General features: G+C 42.0%; 1 protein-coding gene across 2 annotated transcripts in view; it reads left to right on the top strand.

Moving 5' to 3' along the window:
• Positions 1-16667, top strand: part of f8 (coagulation factor VIII, procoagulant component) — a 96010-nt gene that overhangs the window by 18589 nt on the left and 60754 nt on the right. For both annotated transcript variants that reach the window (XM_041195849.1, XM_041195850.1), the window contains exons 3-8: positions 2308-2430; positions 3769-3981; positions 5164-5346; positions 7564-7785; positions 9205-9475; positions 10200-10380. In XM_041195849.1, coding sequence (XP_041051783.1) covers positions 2308-2430; positions 3769-3981; positions 5164-5346; positions 7564-7785; positions 9205-9475; positions 10200-10380 — 1193 coding nt within the window. The remainder of the gene's footprint in view (positions 1-2307; positions 2431-3768; positions 3982-5163; positions 5347-7563; positions 7786-9204; positions 9476-10199; positions 10381-16667) is intronic.

Below are 16667 nucleotides of genomic sequence, written 5' to 3' on the forward strand. Positions count from 1 at the left end.
GTTGACAAAGGCACCAAACTCACCTGCTGGCGCCTTGATGGCCACATGTCAATGGCACCCTGAACACGGGGGACCCCAGCAATCCCTGCAAAGCCTCTGGCTCGCTCAGGCTGGCTGGCCTTATCCGTACGGTAAAGAATGAAGGTCAGAGCTTCTGTCACCAGCTTGACGCAATTGTGGACAGCTGATTGGGAGACTCCACACAAATCCCCCACTGAACCCTGGAAAGAACTAGAGGCATAGAAATTGAGGGCCATTGACCTTCAGAGACACTGGCATGGGGTGTCCATCCACACAGTCAGAGCTGATTTCAGGCCCAATCATTCGGCAAATGGAGGTCACGCGCTCCCTTGAGAGGCAGGCGGAGCCTCCTTCAGCATTGCACCTCAGACATATTGAGGTAGCTGCATCGACGCCTGTAAACCCTGGCAGTAGGATAGTGGCATCTTCTGTGGCCCCTTCCGCCTTGGACTTCCTCCTGGACCTGCGCCCCTTGTGCCTGCGTCTGTCCTCCAGCAGGTCCCTCCCCTGGAAGCTGCACAGGGACACATGGCCTCCTCTCCCTTTTGCCCCTCTCTTCCTCCTCAGAGGAGGTGCCTCTAGTGGAGACCACAATCTCCATTACCAGGGTAAGGGAAGGCTGTCTGATACCTGGAAGGGTCCACACAATCTGAATCCTCCGGGGGCCTGACAGACAGCAATGAGTCCTGAAATGAAACCTGGAAATGCTAAGAATGAAGCCCCGAACAGAAATGAGGCTGCCAAGTACCAGTTAGCAACCAGCATCTAACTATCTCCAAAACTCCTCACTACTCACACTGACAATGCTACTGGCCCTTCTTATCCTGCCCTTGGATGAGGTTTGTGAAAACGTTGGGTGGCTTCTGCCCGTTTTGCCCATGCAACGAGCTGGAAATCACACGGACAAGGAAAAATCACATTCAATTGGACTCTTAAGGGCCTTAAGTGGCTGCTTAATTAATGGCGGGCATTGCTGTGACACCCGCACGCACCCATTGAGGAAAATATCACGCACTATTTTACTCCTGATCAGGTCGGGCACATGCCTGCCCGCAGGATGTAAAATTCTTCCCAATGTGTGTGGTGTGCCCTCTAATACCCTACCCAAGTGCTCATTGTCTAAACCTAGATAACAATAGTCATTGGTCTAATCAAACATGAAGGACATTATAGATGAGCCCAAGCCTGTCTAGACATGTGCATTTCCAGCAGGGTCACTGGATATTAATCAGGAGAGGGAACCCAAGCTCATTTTTGACTCCCTAGTTCATGGGTGCTGAAACCAATTGCAATACCCTAGCTGCTACCCTGGCTGACTTCAGCTAACTCAGCCAATTGCATATCTGACCCTTTTGAGAAAATGCCAAGTAATTAAATTTGAAAACAGCAGTACAATGAGATGTCAGACTGAAGGAGCTTTCCAGGAATGTGACTGGATCAATTACATTTGTCTGAAAAAATTCTGATCAATGGGTCTTTGCTTTTATTGTAACAACTCTCACAAAAATACGGAAGTCTACACAATGATGTAGAATTCTCCAAAGTTCATGTTGAAACTTAACCTGGAGTTCCTGATGTGACTGGTACCCCATGAGTTTATGATGGATGATTGTTATCGCTGTGACATTTGGGAAGTCTTTTCTCTTTGTGTTAGACTTGGACAATGATTCCCTTGCTCTGGATTTATGGCCCAGAGTGGGAGGGCAGCACTGTCTCTTCCTGCAAGAGATAAGTGATCTGTCAGGTAGTTACTGGTTATTTTCAGAAGAGTGCAGAAAAGGTGACACTGAGAAAAATCTGCAAGAATGTCTGGAAAATTCTACTGCACAATGAGTATGAGCTGTAAAACAAAATAATTGATCCCAAATCACACTCAATTTTTGATCTTTCATTCCTTATTTTTCTGGTTTTCTGCTGCCCTGATTCTTTGTAGTTTGTAGCAGCACCTTCCTTACAAGTCGATCACAATATCAAGAATATATTTTATTTGGGTTAATTTCTTTAATTAGAGTTCATAGGACAATATTTGGCATATTAAATGTTTTATTTAGATTAAGGGACTGGATGGTGTGACACAATACTTTCTGAATCCTTTCTGTTTAATCTTTTGATGCAAGTTCATTGCGTCCAGTGAACGCAAAGGAACAAATAAAATAAAGCAATACAGGAATTCTACCCTACTTTCATTGATCAAGTAGGGCTTAATAAAATACAACAATTAAAATATACTTTTTATCATTCTACAATGCTAGAAGTAAGTGGCTCACAAATTATTGTATCTCCTAGGAATTCTTGGTCCCACAATTCGAGCAGAAGTCAATGACAAAGTAATAATCCACTTTAAGAATCTAGCCTCACGGCCTTACAGCATTCATCCATTTGGAATCTCCTACTGGAAGATGTCTGAAGGTGAGCCTAAAATAGCTATTTCTATGATAGGCTTTGCAATAATTAGCAGCATAACTTTTCCATTAAAAGGCATTAGTCACAAAGTTAATCGTATATCGATATATTGTATATCCATAACATGGTTATTTGTTATAAGTCTCTGTTCACTTACATACTTAAATGTGTACATATGTGAAAATCAACATTGCTGCAAAACTCATTTTGCACTTTCTTCAGCATAAAAACTGGCCTTACAAAGCAATGCTATTGCTTTAATAATACATGTCAATGAGGTGTCAATTCTGTGGTAATAAGTTAGACTCGCTTCATTATTATCAGATATTGCTGCTAAAAATATTCAAGCCTTGGCCATTCTGCACTGAAGTGTTTGTGCTCAAGTCCTGGAGTTGAGCTTGAACCCATAGCCTCCTGATTCTGAACCAAGCTTACACTAAGAAGGAGTGCCAATGTGACTTTGTCCAGATTGGTATATATGTGAGCATAAACAAGCGCAGAGAAACTCTCTGCAATTACATGTTAAACCATTATACTCTAATCCCAGAACAGAGTGATTACTCAAGAACCACTGTCTGTATACGCACAACTTAACAGAGTAAAGACACGTGAGAAGATGAGAACACACAAGGCCAATATTGTAGAATCTATGAAGCCTGAAACCAAGGTCATTTGACTGATTGGAGCAGAATACTCCAGAAATTGAGCACCAACCAGTGAAATAGCAGAAACATGGATGTACCTCTTCGCCACTGCACTGATAAGAAAGGCCTACCTGCTTTCAAGTTAAATGAATGGATAATACATATAGAACCATGGCCCTTCTGATTACAGTATGAAAGAATGCAGATTAACCCTCCCCATTCAGTTAGGGAATATAAATGCACCAACTCCACTAGACCATCAGCAATCAAAATCATCACCTCACCCCCATATGACACAGGAATACTGGTACTATACTTTTGTCTTCTCCAAGCACAATTTGGCTCAATGACAATGAAATTCAATAAAAAACAAACAAGTCTATTAATTGCCACAGCGGCGGTGAAATTGCACTGTTTGTCCACAGGAAGATTGAAACAAAGTTGACCTAAATAAAGACTAGTTCATAAAGGTCAATTCAGATCACTACAATCAGACATTTAAGTTAGCTCACAATTCTTAATATTTATAAATATATCATAAACCATAGTACATATTTTAAATATAATCTGATATTTGACAGTTTAATAGTTAGGGACGTTTCGCTGAACATTAACACAGTGATCATTACAATTCCTTTAATCTGCACTTCCCCTATACCTTTTTGTGAAGTTTTACTAATTAAGAACGTTCTGTACTAAGGAGCTTCATACAATGACCACACATCCATGCCTGAGAAGAAAGATGACATTGTGGCACCCAAAGGTGAATACATATACGTCTGGGAAGTAACTGAGAATCTTGGCCCAATGAATGGTGATTCCAATTGTCTTACCTATGCCTATTCTTCACATGTGGACCCTGTGAGGGATTTCAACTCAGGATTAATTGGAGCAATGCTCATATGTAAACAAGGTGAGTGTGAATAAGGTGAAGGAATAAGGCTGGAATTTTTTGTGGAGGCAGTGGCACTGCTCCCTGGTGAAAGAGTTGGGGATGAACCCACCACCACCAGGCTGGGAAGCAAGGACCAGATTTTACAGTTGTCAAACTATTAACTGCCTGAGGTTGTGGCTTCCAGCCCTATCTGGGAGGATGTACCACTTTCCAGAGCTTTTAGCCAGTCAATTGGCCTTCAGCTCTCCTGTCCCAGCAACACCAACCGAAGCAGTCACCACTGCTAGGTCTGTAGTCAGTCCCTAATGAGGAGCCATGAAGGTGGCTGGACTGAAAGATAAGTGGGTCAGCTTTGTCGAGACCAGTCTGGCAAGCCCAGGCAAGGGTAGTGGAGGTCTGCAATGGGGGAGGGGGAATAAGGGGGGATGGCGATTACCATTGAGGGGGGATCTCCAATCAGCAAAGGTGCCAGAACAGGAGGGTGCCCTACCCGCCAATGCCACAGCCAGATCACCACAGTTTATCTGGCAGTCATGCCATGTGATGATTTATTGAGTACATCTCCAGCAGCAGCAGGAGACCCTCAAATGACCATTAATTGGCCATTTAAAGGCTTAAATTGGCCCAAAGGCAGACAGGCCACCCACCAACTACCAAGCCACTGGTAAAATTCCAGCAGAGGTGGGTAGGTGATGGGCATGGCACTCACCCATGGCACTCAGTTTAACAGCGCTCCCCCACCCGCCCCTTACCCCACCCCTGCCTGCCAGCCCACTCCTGGGAGTGAAGTAAAATTCCAGCCAATTTTCACTTTCTAAACTGTCTTACTGTTAAACTTTGTTGTCTCTATTTTGAGAGATATATTGCAGCAGAGACAGCGCCCTCCATTCTCTGATATTACCAGGTGAAATTGTTTTAGTAAAGTTCGGTTCTCCCCATTCTCTAACTCTATTATTGCTGAGCAATTTTTAATTCCTCTACTGAATGATTTTACTAAAACTATTTCTGACTGAATAGTCTGTTGCTGATTAGCTGCAGATATTCAGGTACAGTTAATTTCTTTAACCTATTTTCTACGTTAATATATATAAAGCTTGTTTAACAATTTTCTTTTTATAAACTTGTTCTGCATTTTCAATTAAAACATTTTCTTATTTGAATAAAATATTTATTTCCAATTTGTAAACATTGTCACTTCAGGGACTCTAAATGAATTTGGAAAGCAAATCGATCGACAGGAGTTTGTGCTTTTGTTCTCGATCATTGATGAAAGTAAAAGCATGTACCTTGAAACAGACAGGATCAGATATATGATTCCTGGCCCTCAGAATATCAAAGGGCAGATGTACTCAATAAATGGCTATATCAATGTCTCTTTACCAGGTGGGTACAAACACGTTCCTGAGAGCTATGTGCTTAGTTGTTCATGTTGGCAGATTATTATTAATATGTGAAATTACAATCAAACACAAGAAGTAATTAAAAAAGCTAATGGCCAGAATATTGCCGTTGGTGTATGGGGGTGGGCCCGACATGCCGACACACAAAATGATGCAAGATGATGTCAGGCATGCGTCCTGACGTCATCGCACGTCATTTACATCTTTCGTTTGGCGGGCACGCACCAGAGGCAGCTGCACGCCTACCTAACTATCAAAGGCCTATTAAGGCCATTAGGAAACTAATTAAGCCAATTAAGAGTGCTGCCCGTCCAACCTTAAGACTGGCGGGCAGGCGAAGAGCCCAAGCGGCCTCTGCGTTTTCCAGGAAACCTCATCCACAGGCGGGATGTGGTTTCCTGAAAGTTTTATTAAATGAATTTTTTAAATTCCCAAAATATAAAAACATGTCACATGAGAGGACATGTTTAGGTAACTTTTTAAATGCTTTATTTAATTATTTTAATATCAACTTAATCTCCCTGAGGCAGCTCTGTGCCACAGGGAGATTGCTGCACTCTTTTGAGCATGCACGAAAGAGCGGAGGCCCCGACTTTCCATCCTCCCCCCACCCACACAGGTAGCGCTGAGCTCTACCAGCCGTGCGGCACGCTGGGTGGGCCTTAATTGGCCCATCCACGTAAAATGGCAGCATGCAGCCGATCGCGGGTGGCGATCAGCTCCATGCCCACCCGACATAGGGAAGTTTCTGGCCAATGAAATATTGACCTTTATCGCAAGGGTGTTGCAATACAAAAGTGAGGAAGTGATATAAGTTGCATGGAGCTTTGGTCTGGCCCATCTGGATTCCTGTGTCCAGTTTTGGACACCGCATTTCAGGAAGATTATGTTGAACATGGGGAAGTACAGCGCACATTCACCAGAATGATACCGGGGTTTAGAGGACTATATTAAGAGAACAGGTTGCATAAACCTGGCTTGTGTTCCCATTTTTGGCCGTGGGGTGATCTAATTGAGGTGCTAATAAGTATAAAGCATTTGATAGAATAGATACGTTATTTCTGATGGAGGAATCCAGAAAAAAAGGGCAAAATCTTAAAATTAGAGCTAGACTATTCAGGAGCAAAATCAGCAATTTTCCACACACTGGGTGGTGGAAATCTGAAATTGTCTCTCTAAAAAGCTACAGATGCCGGAGCAATTGAAATTTTCAATACCAAGATTGAATGATTTTTGTGAGGTAAGGGCATCGAGCAATATGAATCAAAGGTGATCACATGGATCTGAGGTACTGATCAGCCATGATTTGACTGAATGATGAAACAGGCTCATGGGACTAAATTGATTCCTGATCTTATGCTCTATTTGTGTTAACATCTCTTATTCACTGATTTGCTTTGCTTGAATTTCATATATCAGGTTTGTAAAGACCTGTTCTTAGCACTGATGCCTCATTCTAAATATGAACATCAAGATCGATTAGTATCAGAAGCTTGACATACATGCAAATTATTGGGAACATTGATTTATCATTTGAACGTGGCTCATGTTATACCTATGCAGCCCACAAACACATAAAACTTGGGCAATTCCTAATCAATATAGTCTTGAAAAGGAGATGAAGGTTGGGGAAAGTGACAGAGAGCAAGTGCCAGTTTGGCATTCAAATCTCTTTAGACTTTGATAGTTTAATTAGTTTATGCCATGCGGTAATAACACCTAGCTTCTTGGATTAAAGTTGAGGGTTTGTCATTTTCTCCAAAAATAATTCAGCTAACTTTTACCCTGGGATTACATCAGTGATTTAGTGAGCTCACTAAAATAATTCTGCTGGAAACAAAGAGGTTCTGCAGTGAAATAAGAGCACTATTAGGTGGCAAAATCCCAAGAAGGGAAAACAGGGGAAAAAAACTTAGTTATATAGGATTTCAGAAACAATTTAAAATTAAATAGGGATCATTAATTAGTAAAGATTAGCAATGGATACTGTTTGATTTTGTGGCTGGAAATAGATGTTGGAAAATTTTAAACTTCAGTCTCATGTTCAGTGCATTTTGGTTTATTTGATATGGATCTAATTCAACCTTCAAGCCTTCAGTGTGGAGTTCCTCTTCTTTAACAACTATAATGCATAAGACTTCACTCCATTAAAATGTGCCTTTCAAAAGACATTTATCACTCTGCTATTACTGTTTGTCAGATCTAAATATTTGCAAAACCAAAGTTGTCAGCTGGCATCTAATAGCCATGGGCTCCACCCCAGAGCTATACTCCATTTACTTCAATGGATATGGGCTCCTATTACGTGGCCACAGAGTTGTCTCAGTTGAATTGGCTCCAACAGCATTTGTGACTGCAGAAATGATCCCAAGTCATGAGAACAAATGGTTACTCAGCTGTCAAAACCCAAACCATCAACAAGGTAAGAGTGACAGTGAGATTATGTTATGGTGACAATGTCAGTTTGTGAATCCAGTATGTAAAATACCTGCTGCTTAAATGGAAGGAGCCTCACCATTATGACTTCTTGTAAAGGAATTGTAAAGTTTAAAATTCTCGTCTTTAAAAAAACAGGGCTTTAGTTTGCAATTGTACACTATCCCTTCAGCCTTGGAACACGAGTCTGATTGTCACTCAGAAGAATTAAATGAAAGTCTTTACTCAAGGCCAGATCTGATCATGAAACAAGTTTCAGGCAATCTAACAAAGAAACCCATAACTGCTCACGGTACTTTCACTTAGACATCATAAAAATAATGGAAATGTCATACCGATGTTCTTCCGTTGCTAGAGTTATGGCATAATACAGGACCTAGAAGTGCTTAATGGGGCAGTGCAGAAAATGATGGCTCTTTACTTGTGTTACCTTCTTCTGGTACTATTTCAAATATCAGAATGTATTCTAATCCCCAACACTTACATCTCTTACTTTGGTGAGTGAAATAAAATGTCAATGTAAGGGAGTTGGATTCACACTCAAAACAATGAAGATAAGCATCTCTGAATGGTGAGAACATACAGATGGTAAAGAATGTGGGTGGGGCAAGAATTTGGACCAGATCTCCCTTTGCCATGATTTCTACTCTGGGCAACCTGGGGAAGGAGGGTGGGTAAATTGTTCACCTGCTTCCTGCATCTAGGTGAGAAGTTAGGGGCATGCCTCAAGAACAGCACTCTCCTGCCCTGGTTTCTGGGTACTTCTTTAGATTGGCAACCCCATGACACCATAAAAGGCATGAATTGCCTGCCCCAATTATATAAAATGACCCTGTTATTAGGATTTAGCATTGGGGTCAAGTTCCTTCTCTATTACGCTTTCAATAGCAAAGCATTAATCCCAGGCCCTCAGTCTTTATTGTCAAGCCCATAAAGTCAAGGAGTGACAAAAATCAAACTACTTATACAATCTTATGTTTTCAGCAGCTGGGAAAGCATGACATTGGATCCATTTATATATTTTTTTCATTTTTACATTAGAAAGACTGGCATCAAATTTATTACAAAAAATCCACAGACTTTAACATTGGAACTTGAACAAGAATGTGATTTTTCACGATATTTTACATAACCTTGTGCTTTTTGTGTGGAACAGATTAATCCCCGAGGCCCTTAGTGGACTAATTCATTACTTCAAATTGTCTAATATAAGCTCACTGATAGAAGTAGGTCAATAACTTTAGTTTTTGGGTATTCACAAGTCACAGGTTTACTGATACATTCACATACAGTGAATTGGGTTTTCTTAATAGGGTTGTTTGGTTAAAAGGAATGTTTTGCTTGCCACATCAAAGAGACATGAGGAATTCTCAAGTTCTTTTTCTGCTGCTGTCTGTTACAATAGCTGGAATGAAGGCTCACTTTAATATAGAGGGAATCTGTGAAGAAGAAAACCCTTCCGTTTGGAAAACTGGGAAAGTGGAGGACAAGGAGGAAGAAGGTGATTATGGTGATTATGAAAATGAGAAAGAGGATGAAGAGAACATTCCGATAAAAGTTAACTACTTACCACGGACAACTGTTACCAAAAGTAGGTCAATGGAATGGATTTATTATATTGCTGCTGTGGAGTGTAAATGGGATTATGCTCCAACTCTTCCAGACTATATGAGCAGGTACAGTCTTCTTATCTTCATTCTCTTATTGATGTGTCTTGAGGTGGCTTCTGAGCTGATATTTTCTGCAGGAGTATCACTAATAGAGCTGAATTCAATGGATGCATCTCCTACAACAGCATCTCTAGTAATACCTTCTTCTGAAAGAAGCCTAAAGTAGGGAGTCTTCAAGAGTAGGTCACTGTTCTGTGGATCAGTCTTGCATAGAATGCCCAACTTCAGGGTCTAGTGCATCAGCGCTCAGTGGGTAAATGCAGAGCAGACACACCCACAACACGGTAATGTGAAATAGTTGAGAGTATTGATTGACATATTCAATTAGTTATCAATGTAATGTGCCACTGTAGAATAATGCAATAATGATCTAGGATAATAATTATTATTCTATTAATTATTTATAATAATACGTCTCAGTAGCCACCATTGAAAGTGAATGATATTGAAAAAAGGAAAACCATTGCTCCATATGGAGGGAGATAAAACCAATAAGCAGATCCTCATATTGCAGGTCACTTTTGTCTCAGCAGTTTGGCATTAAGCAGCTTTGGCCGAGTATATATCTCATCTGATCTCAGCCATGGAACAAGGAATTCCACAGAAAACCATTTTTTTTAAATGAAGAATAAGAAATAGCTAAAGGACGGGAGCCTATGATGAAAGAAACAATTTGCTGATGAAATTTACTTTCAAATATTTCCTTTTCATATTTTTTTCTACCCTTCAGTGAGTTAAGAGGCAAGTTTCTGGAAAGGGGTCCAGACCGAATTGGGAAGGAGTATAAAAAGGTTGTTTATGTGGAGTATACTGACAGCACCTTCACAGTTGTAAAACACAAACCAAGTCCAGATTCTTCAAAGGGAATTCTGGGCCCAATTTTACGTGGAGAGGTTGGAGATCGCTTTAAGGTAAAGTGTTCTAATATACTTGGGTGGTTTGTCATTGTAATGGAATGGTAGTGCCATTGCGCATTCTATTGGGGCACATATCAACTGAGGCTGTGAAAAGTGTTTTTTATATCTATATTAATTTTTAATTTGTATTTTGCTTAACTAGACGCAGCTTGTAGGCTGTTACATAAAATTACATAGAAGGTACAGCACAGAAACGAGCTATTCAGTCAAAAAGGTCTAAGCCAGGTAAATCCCCAAGGCCAAACTAATTATTCTTTTCAACAGCAAACCTTCAGTTTGAGTCAGTTTATCTGCTGGATTTTCTTTAAGATGTGAGTTTGTTATGGCAATAATTGTCTAAAGTGTCAATTGATTTATGAGACTAGATGCCCATTATTCACAGTCCAAAAAATCTTATGCTACTGTCGAAGGTGACATCTCATTATTTCTCAGAAATAGACAGAACTCTTCAGCAGCAGCTCATTAAAAAAATGATTAATCCCTGCTCCCTTGCACTAATAGTCATGCCTAACATCTGTCCCAGCCCTTCCATCCTTGAATAAATTGCACCTGCCCAACGATCAACATAGGTATTCAAGTCAGCTAACATTGCAAGGTCACCAGGTACACAGAAATATACTGCACTAGAATTTCAAAAAGATTTATAACTTTCTTGGCTTACACAAATGCCTACACTAATTATCACCCGGATGTGAGCTCATGGTGTTTGTCTTAAATGCTTGCTCACCTGCTCTAATGCTCCTACAATGTGCTCCTCCTAAAGCTTCAGCATAAGACCATAAGACCTAGGAGCAGAAATTAGGCCAATCGGCCCATCGAGTCTGCTCCACCATTCAATCATGGCTGATAAGTTTCTCAACCTCATTCTCCCGCCTTCTCCCCGTATAACCTTTGATCCCCTTACAAATCAAGAACCTTTCTATCTCGGTCTTAAATACACTCAATGACCTGGCCTCCACAGCCTTCTGGGGAAATGAATTCCATAGATTCACCACTCTCTGGCTGAAGAAGTTTCTCCTCATCTCTGTTCTAAAAGGTCTTCCCTTTACTCTGAGGTTGTGCCCTCAGGTCCTAGTCTCTCCTACTAATGGAAACATCTTCCCCACGTCCACTCTATCCAGGCCTTTCAGTATTCTGTAAGTTTCAATCAGATCCCCCCTCATCCTTCTAAACTCCATTGAGTATAGACCCAGAGTCCTCAAACGTTCCTCATATGTTAAGCCTTTTGTTCCTGGGATCATTCTCGTGAACTTCCTCTGGACCCTCTACAGGGCCAGCACATCCTTCTTGAGATACAGGGCCCAAAATTGCTCACAATATTCTAAATGTGGTCTGACCAGAGCCTTATAAAACCTCAGCAGCACATCCCTGCTTTTATATTCTAATCCTCTCGAAATAAATGCCAATATTGCATTTGCCTTCCTAACTACCGACTCAGCCTGCAAGTTAACCTTAAGAGAATCCTGGACTAGGACTCCCAAGTTCCTTTGCACTCCAGATTTCTGAATTCTCTCCCCATTTAGGAAATAGTCTATGCCTCTATTCTTCCTACCAAAGTGCATGACCTCACACTTCCCCATGTTGCATTCCATCTGCCACTTCTTTGCCCATTCTCCTAACCTGTCCTAATTCTTCTGCAGCCTCCCAGCCTCCTCAATACTACCTGTCCCTCCAACTATCTTTGTATCATCTGCAAACTTAGCCAGAATGCCCTCAGTTCCTTCATCTAGATCATTAATGTATAAAGTGAAAAGTTGTGGTCCCAACACTGACCCCTGCAGAACTCCACTAGTCACCGGCCGCCATCCTGAGAAGGACCCCCTTATCCCAACTCTCAGCCCCCTGCCAGACAGCCAATCTTCTATCCATACTAGTACCTTGCCTCTAACACCATGGGCTCTTATCTTACTGAGCAGCCTCCTGTGCAGAACCTTGTCAAAGGCCTTCTGGAAGTCCAAGTAGATAACATCCATTGGCTCTCCTTTGTCTAACCTACTCGTTACCTCCTCAAAGAATTCTAACAGATTTGTCAGGCATGAACTCCCCTTGATGAAACCATGCTGACTTTGCCCTATTTTACCATGCATTTCCAAGTATTCTGAAATCTCATCCTTAATAACGGACTCTAAAATCTTACCAACGACCGTCATTTCCCGTCTTTTGCCTCACTCCCTTCTTAAACAGGGAGTTTAAATTAGCGATTTTCCAGTCCTCTGGGACCCTCCCTGACTCCAGTGATTCCTGAAAGATCACCACTAATGCCTCCACTATCTCTTCAGCTATCTCCTTCAGAACTCTGGGGTGTAATCTATCTGGTCCAGGTGATTTACCCACCTTCAGACCTTTCAGTTTTCCTAGCACCTTCTCCTTGGTAATGGCCACCATGCTCACCTCTGCCCCCCCAACTCTCTTGAACTTTGGGGATGTTACTCGTGTCTTCCACCATGAAGACTGACGCAAAGTACCTATTCAGTTCCTCCGCCATTTCTTTGTTTCCCACTACTACTTCTCCAGCGTCATTTTCCAGCAGCCCAATGTCCACTTTTGCCTCTCTCTTACCCTTTATATATCTAGAAAAAACTCTTGCAATCTTCTTTTATATTACTGGCTAGTTTACCCTCATATTTAATCTTCTCCTTCCTTATTTCTTTTTTAGTTGTCCTCTGTTGGTCTTTGTAGGCTTCCCAATCCCCTGGTTTCCCACTGCTCTTCACCGCATTGTAGGCTTTCTCTTTAGCTTTTATGCTGTCCTTGACTTCCCTTGTAAACCATGGTTGCCTCGTCCTCCCCTTAGTATGCTTCTTCTTCCTAGGGATGAATTTTTGCTGTGTCTTCCAAATCAGTCCCAGAAACTCCTACCATTGCTGTTCCACTGTCTTTCCTGCTAGACTCATCTCCCAGTCAATTCTAGCCAGCTCCTCCCTCATGCCTCTGTAGTTGCCTTTATTCAATTGTAATACCATTACATCTGATTCCAGCTTTTTCCTCTCAGATTACAGGGTACATTCTATCATATTATGGTCACTTCCTCCTAAGGGTTCCTTCACCTTAAGCTCCCTTATCAAATCTGCCTCATTATACATCACTAAATCTAGAATTGCCTGTTCCCTAGTGGGCTCCACCACAAGCTGCTCCAAAAAGCCATCTCGTAGACATTCCACAAATTCCTTTTCTTGGGATCCACTACCGACCTGATTATCCCAGTCTATCTGCAAATTGAAATCCCCCATTACCACTGTAACCTTCCCTTTCTTACACGCCTTTTCTATCTCCTGGTGTATCTTGTGCCCCACACCTGACATCCTGACTACTGTTCGGAGGCCTGTACATAACTCCCATTATGGTTTTTTTACCTTTGCGATTCCTCAACTATACCCACGCAGATTCTATATCATCTGACCCTATGTCGTTTCTTGCTATTGATTTAATTTCATTTCTTACTAACAAAGCAACCCCACCTCCTCTGCCAACCTGCCTATCTTTTCGATAGGATGTATATCCTTGGATATTTAGCTCCCAGTCTTGATCCCCTTGCAGCCATGTCTCCGTGATGCCCACCACATCATACCTGCCAATTTCAATCTGCACCACAAGCTCATTTACCTTATTTCGTATACTGCATGCATTCAGATACAACACCTTCAGTCCTGTATTTCCTGTCCCCTTTCTCATTGTCATCCCTTTATCTGATGTGCTTGAAGTTAGATTCCTAGCCCTTTCCAAACACTCTGTCCTATTTTGTGTTCTGGAGAATTTAATAGCCTCTCCTGGGCTCTCGTTTCTTTTCAGTTTTTTCATAACTTTCCATGCATGGCAGGTAGAAGGCTGCTCAATTAAAAGCTCTTGAGATGCTTGTGATGGATGGCCTCGAGTTGTTGGTACATGAATGTTCCCAGCTGCAAAGTACAGTCACTCATCAATTTCTGGGCCAGCTGGCCTTCTGGCACCGGTGTAGGCATTGGTTGGGGGTAACAAAGGTGTAGCTGTGCTGTCATCCTGAGAGAGGGCAACTTTCATTGCACAACTGCCGCTGATATCAACAACAACTTGCATTTATACATTGCCTTTAATGTGGATGAAAAGTCCCAAGTCACTTAACAAAAGTGTTATCAAACACAATTTGACTCCAATCCCTATAGGGAAGTACTATAGCAGATGGCCAAAAGCTTGGTCAAAAATCCAGATTTTAGTGAGTATCTTAAAGGAGAAAAGATAGGTGGAGAGGCAGAGAGATTTAAGAAGGGAATTCCAAAGTATTGGGCCAGACAACTGAAGGCATCACCACTAATAGTACAGTGATTAACATTAAGAGGTATAGGTAAAAATGTAATGAAATTTATAGTGTTTAAGGGGGGTGGAGCTGGATAGAAGGCCAGTGATGGTTGGAGGCAAAGGAAAGATTGCCAGAGATGATATGGACAAAAGGACAAAGGAGTGTTAATGATAGTGGTACTGGCTGAAGGAGGTGCTGATGGTGGCATTGAGATCAGAAAGCAGAATGTAATAATAGCAGGACAAGGGAAAGCACTCTGGAAAGAACAACATGAACAAGTGACAGATGGCCCTTGTCGGGGGTGGGATGGGGGAGAGGATGGTGGTGGAAAAAAAGATTGAAAATAGGATAAAAGGTGGGGATAAAATAATGAATAAAAATGAAAATAAATAAAAATAAAAAAATGTGGATAAAAAATAAAAATTAAAAAATTAAAATGAATATTGAAAAAGGGGATGAGGATGGAGGAGAGAATTCATGGTCTGATGTTGTTGAACTCAATGTTAAATCCGGAAGGCTATAAAATCCCTAACCGGAAGATGAGGTGCTATTCCTCTAGTTTGCGTTGAGCTTCACTGAAACATTGCAGCAGTCCAAGGACAGACATGTGGGCCTGAGAGCAGGGTGGTGTGTTGAAATGGCAAGTGACAGGAAGGTCTGGGTCATGCTTGCGGACAGACCAAAGGTGTTCCGCAAAACAGTCACCCAGTCTGCGTTTGGTCTCTCCAATGTAGAGGAGGCCGCATTGAGAACAGCGAATGCAGTAGACCAAATTGAAGGGGGTGCAAGTGAAGTGCTGCTTCACCTGAAAGGAGTGTTTGGGCCCTTAGACAGTGAGAAGGGAGGAGGTAAAGGGGCAGGTGTTGGACCTTTGGTGATTGCATGGGAAGGTGCTGTGGGAGCCTTCACATTCATAAGGATCATCCTCTGCCATTTCTGCCAACTCCAGCATAATACCACCACCAAGCACATCTTCCCTTCATCCCCCATGTTGGTATTCCGTAGGGGCCATTCCCTCTGGGACACCCTAATCCACTCCTCCATCACCCCAGAACACCTCATCCCCCTCCCGTGGTACCTTCCCATGCAATCGTAGAAGGTACAACACCTGCCCCTTTACCTCCTCCCTCCTCACCGTCCAAAGGCCCAAACACTCCTTTCAGGTGAAGCAGCGCTTCACTTGGACCTCCCTCAATTTAGTCTACTGCATTCGCTGCTCCCAATGCGGTCTGCTCTACATCGGAGAGACCAAACACAGACTGGATGACCGCTTTGCGGAACACCTTCAGTCTGTCCTCAAGCATGACCTAGACCTTCCTGTCGCTTGTCATTTCAACACACTACCCTGCTCTCATGCCCACATGTCCGTCCTTGGCCTGCTGCATTGTTCCAGTGAAGCCCAATGCAAACTGGAGGAACAGCACCTCATCTTCCGACTAGGCACTTTACAGCCTTCCAGACTTAACATTGAGTTCAACAACTTCAGACCATGAACTTTCTCCTCCATACGTATCCCCTTTTTTCAATATTCATTTTAATTTTTTAATTTTTATTTTTTACCACTTATCTTTATTTTCATTTTTATTCATTGTTTTTTCCCCATCTTTTATTCTATTTTCAATCTTTTTTGCCACCACCATCCCCTCCCCCCACCCCACCCCCACAAGGGCCATCTTTTTTATGTTGTTCTTTCCGGAGTGCTTACCCTTGTCCTGCTATTATTACATTCTGCTTTCTGACCTTAATGCCGCCATCAGCATCACTATCATTAACACTCCTTTGTCCTTTTGTCCGTGACATCTCTGGCAATCTCTCCTTTGCCTCCACCTATCACTGGCCTTCTATCCAGCTTCACCTGTTTCACGCCCCTTAAATAGTATCAATTTCATTACATTTTTACTTCTCTTTAGCTCTGAAGAAGAGTCATAAGGACTCAAAATATTAATTCTGTTTTTTTCTCTCCACAGGTGCTGTTAGACCTGCTGAGTTTTTCCAGCATTTTCTGTTT

Source organism: Carcharodon carcharias, chromosome 9 (assembly GCF_017639515.1).
Source record: "Carcharodon carcharias isolate sCarCar2 chromosome 9, sCarCar2.pri, whole genome shotgun sequence".
Taxonomy (NCBI): Eukaryota; Metazoa; Chordata; class Chondrichthyes; order Lamniformes; family Lamnidae; genus Carcharodon; species Carcharodon carcharias.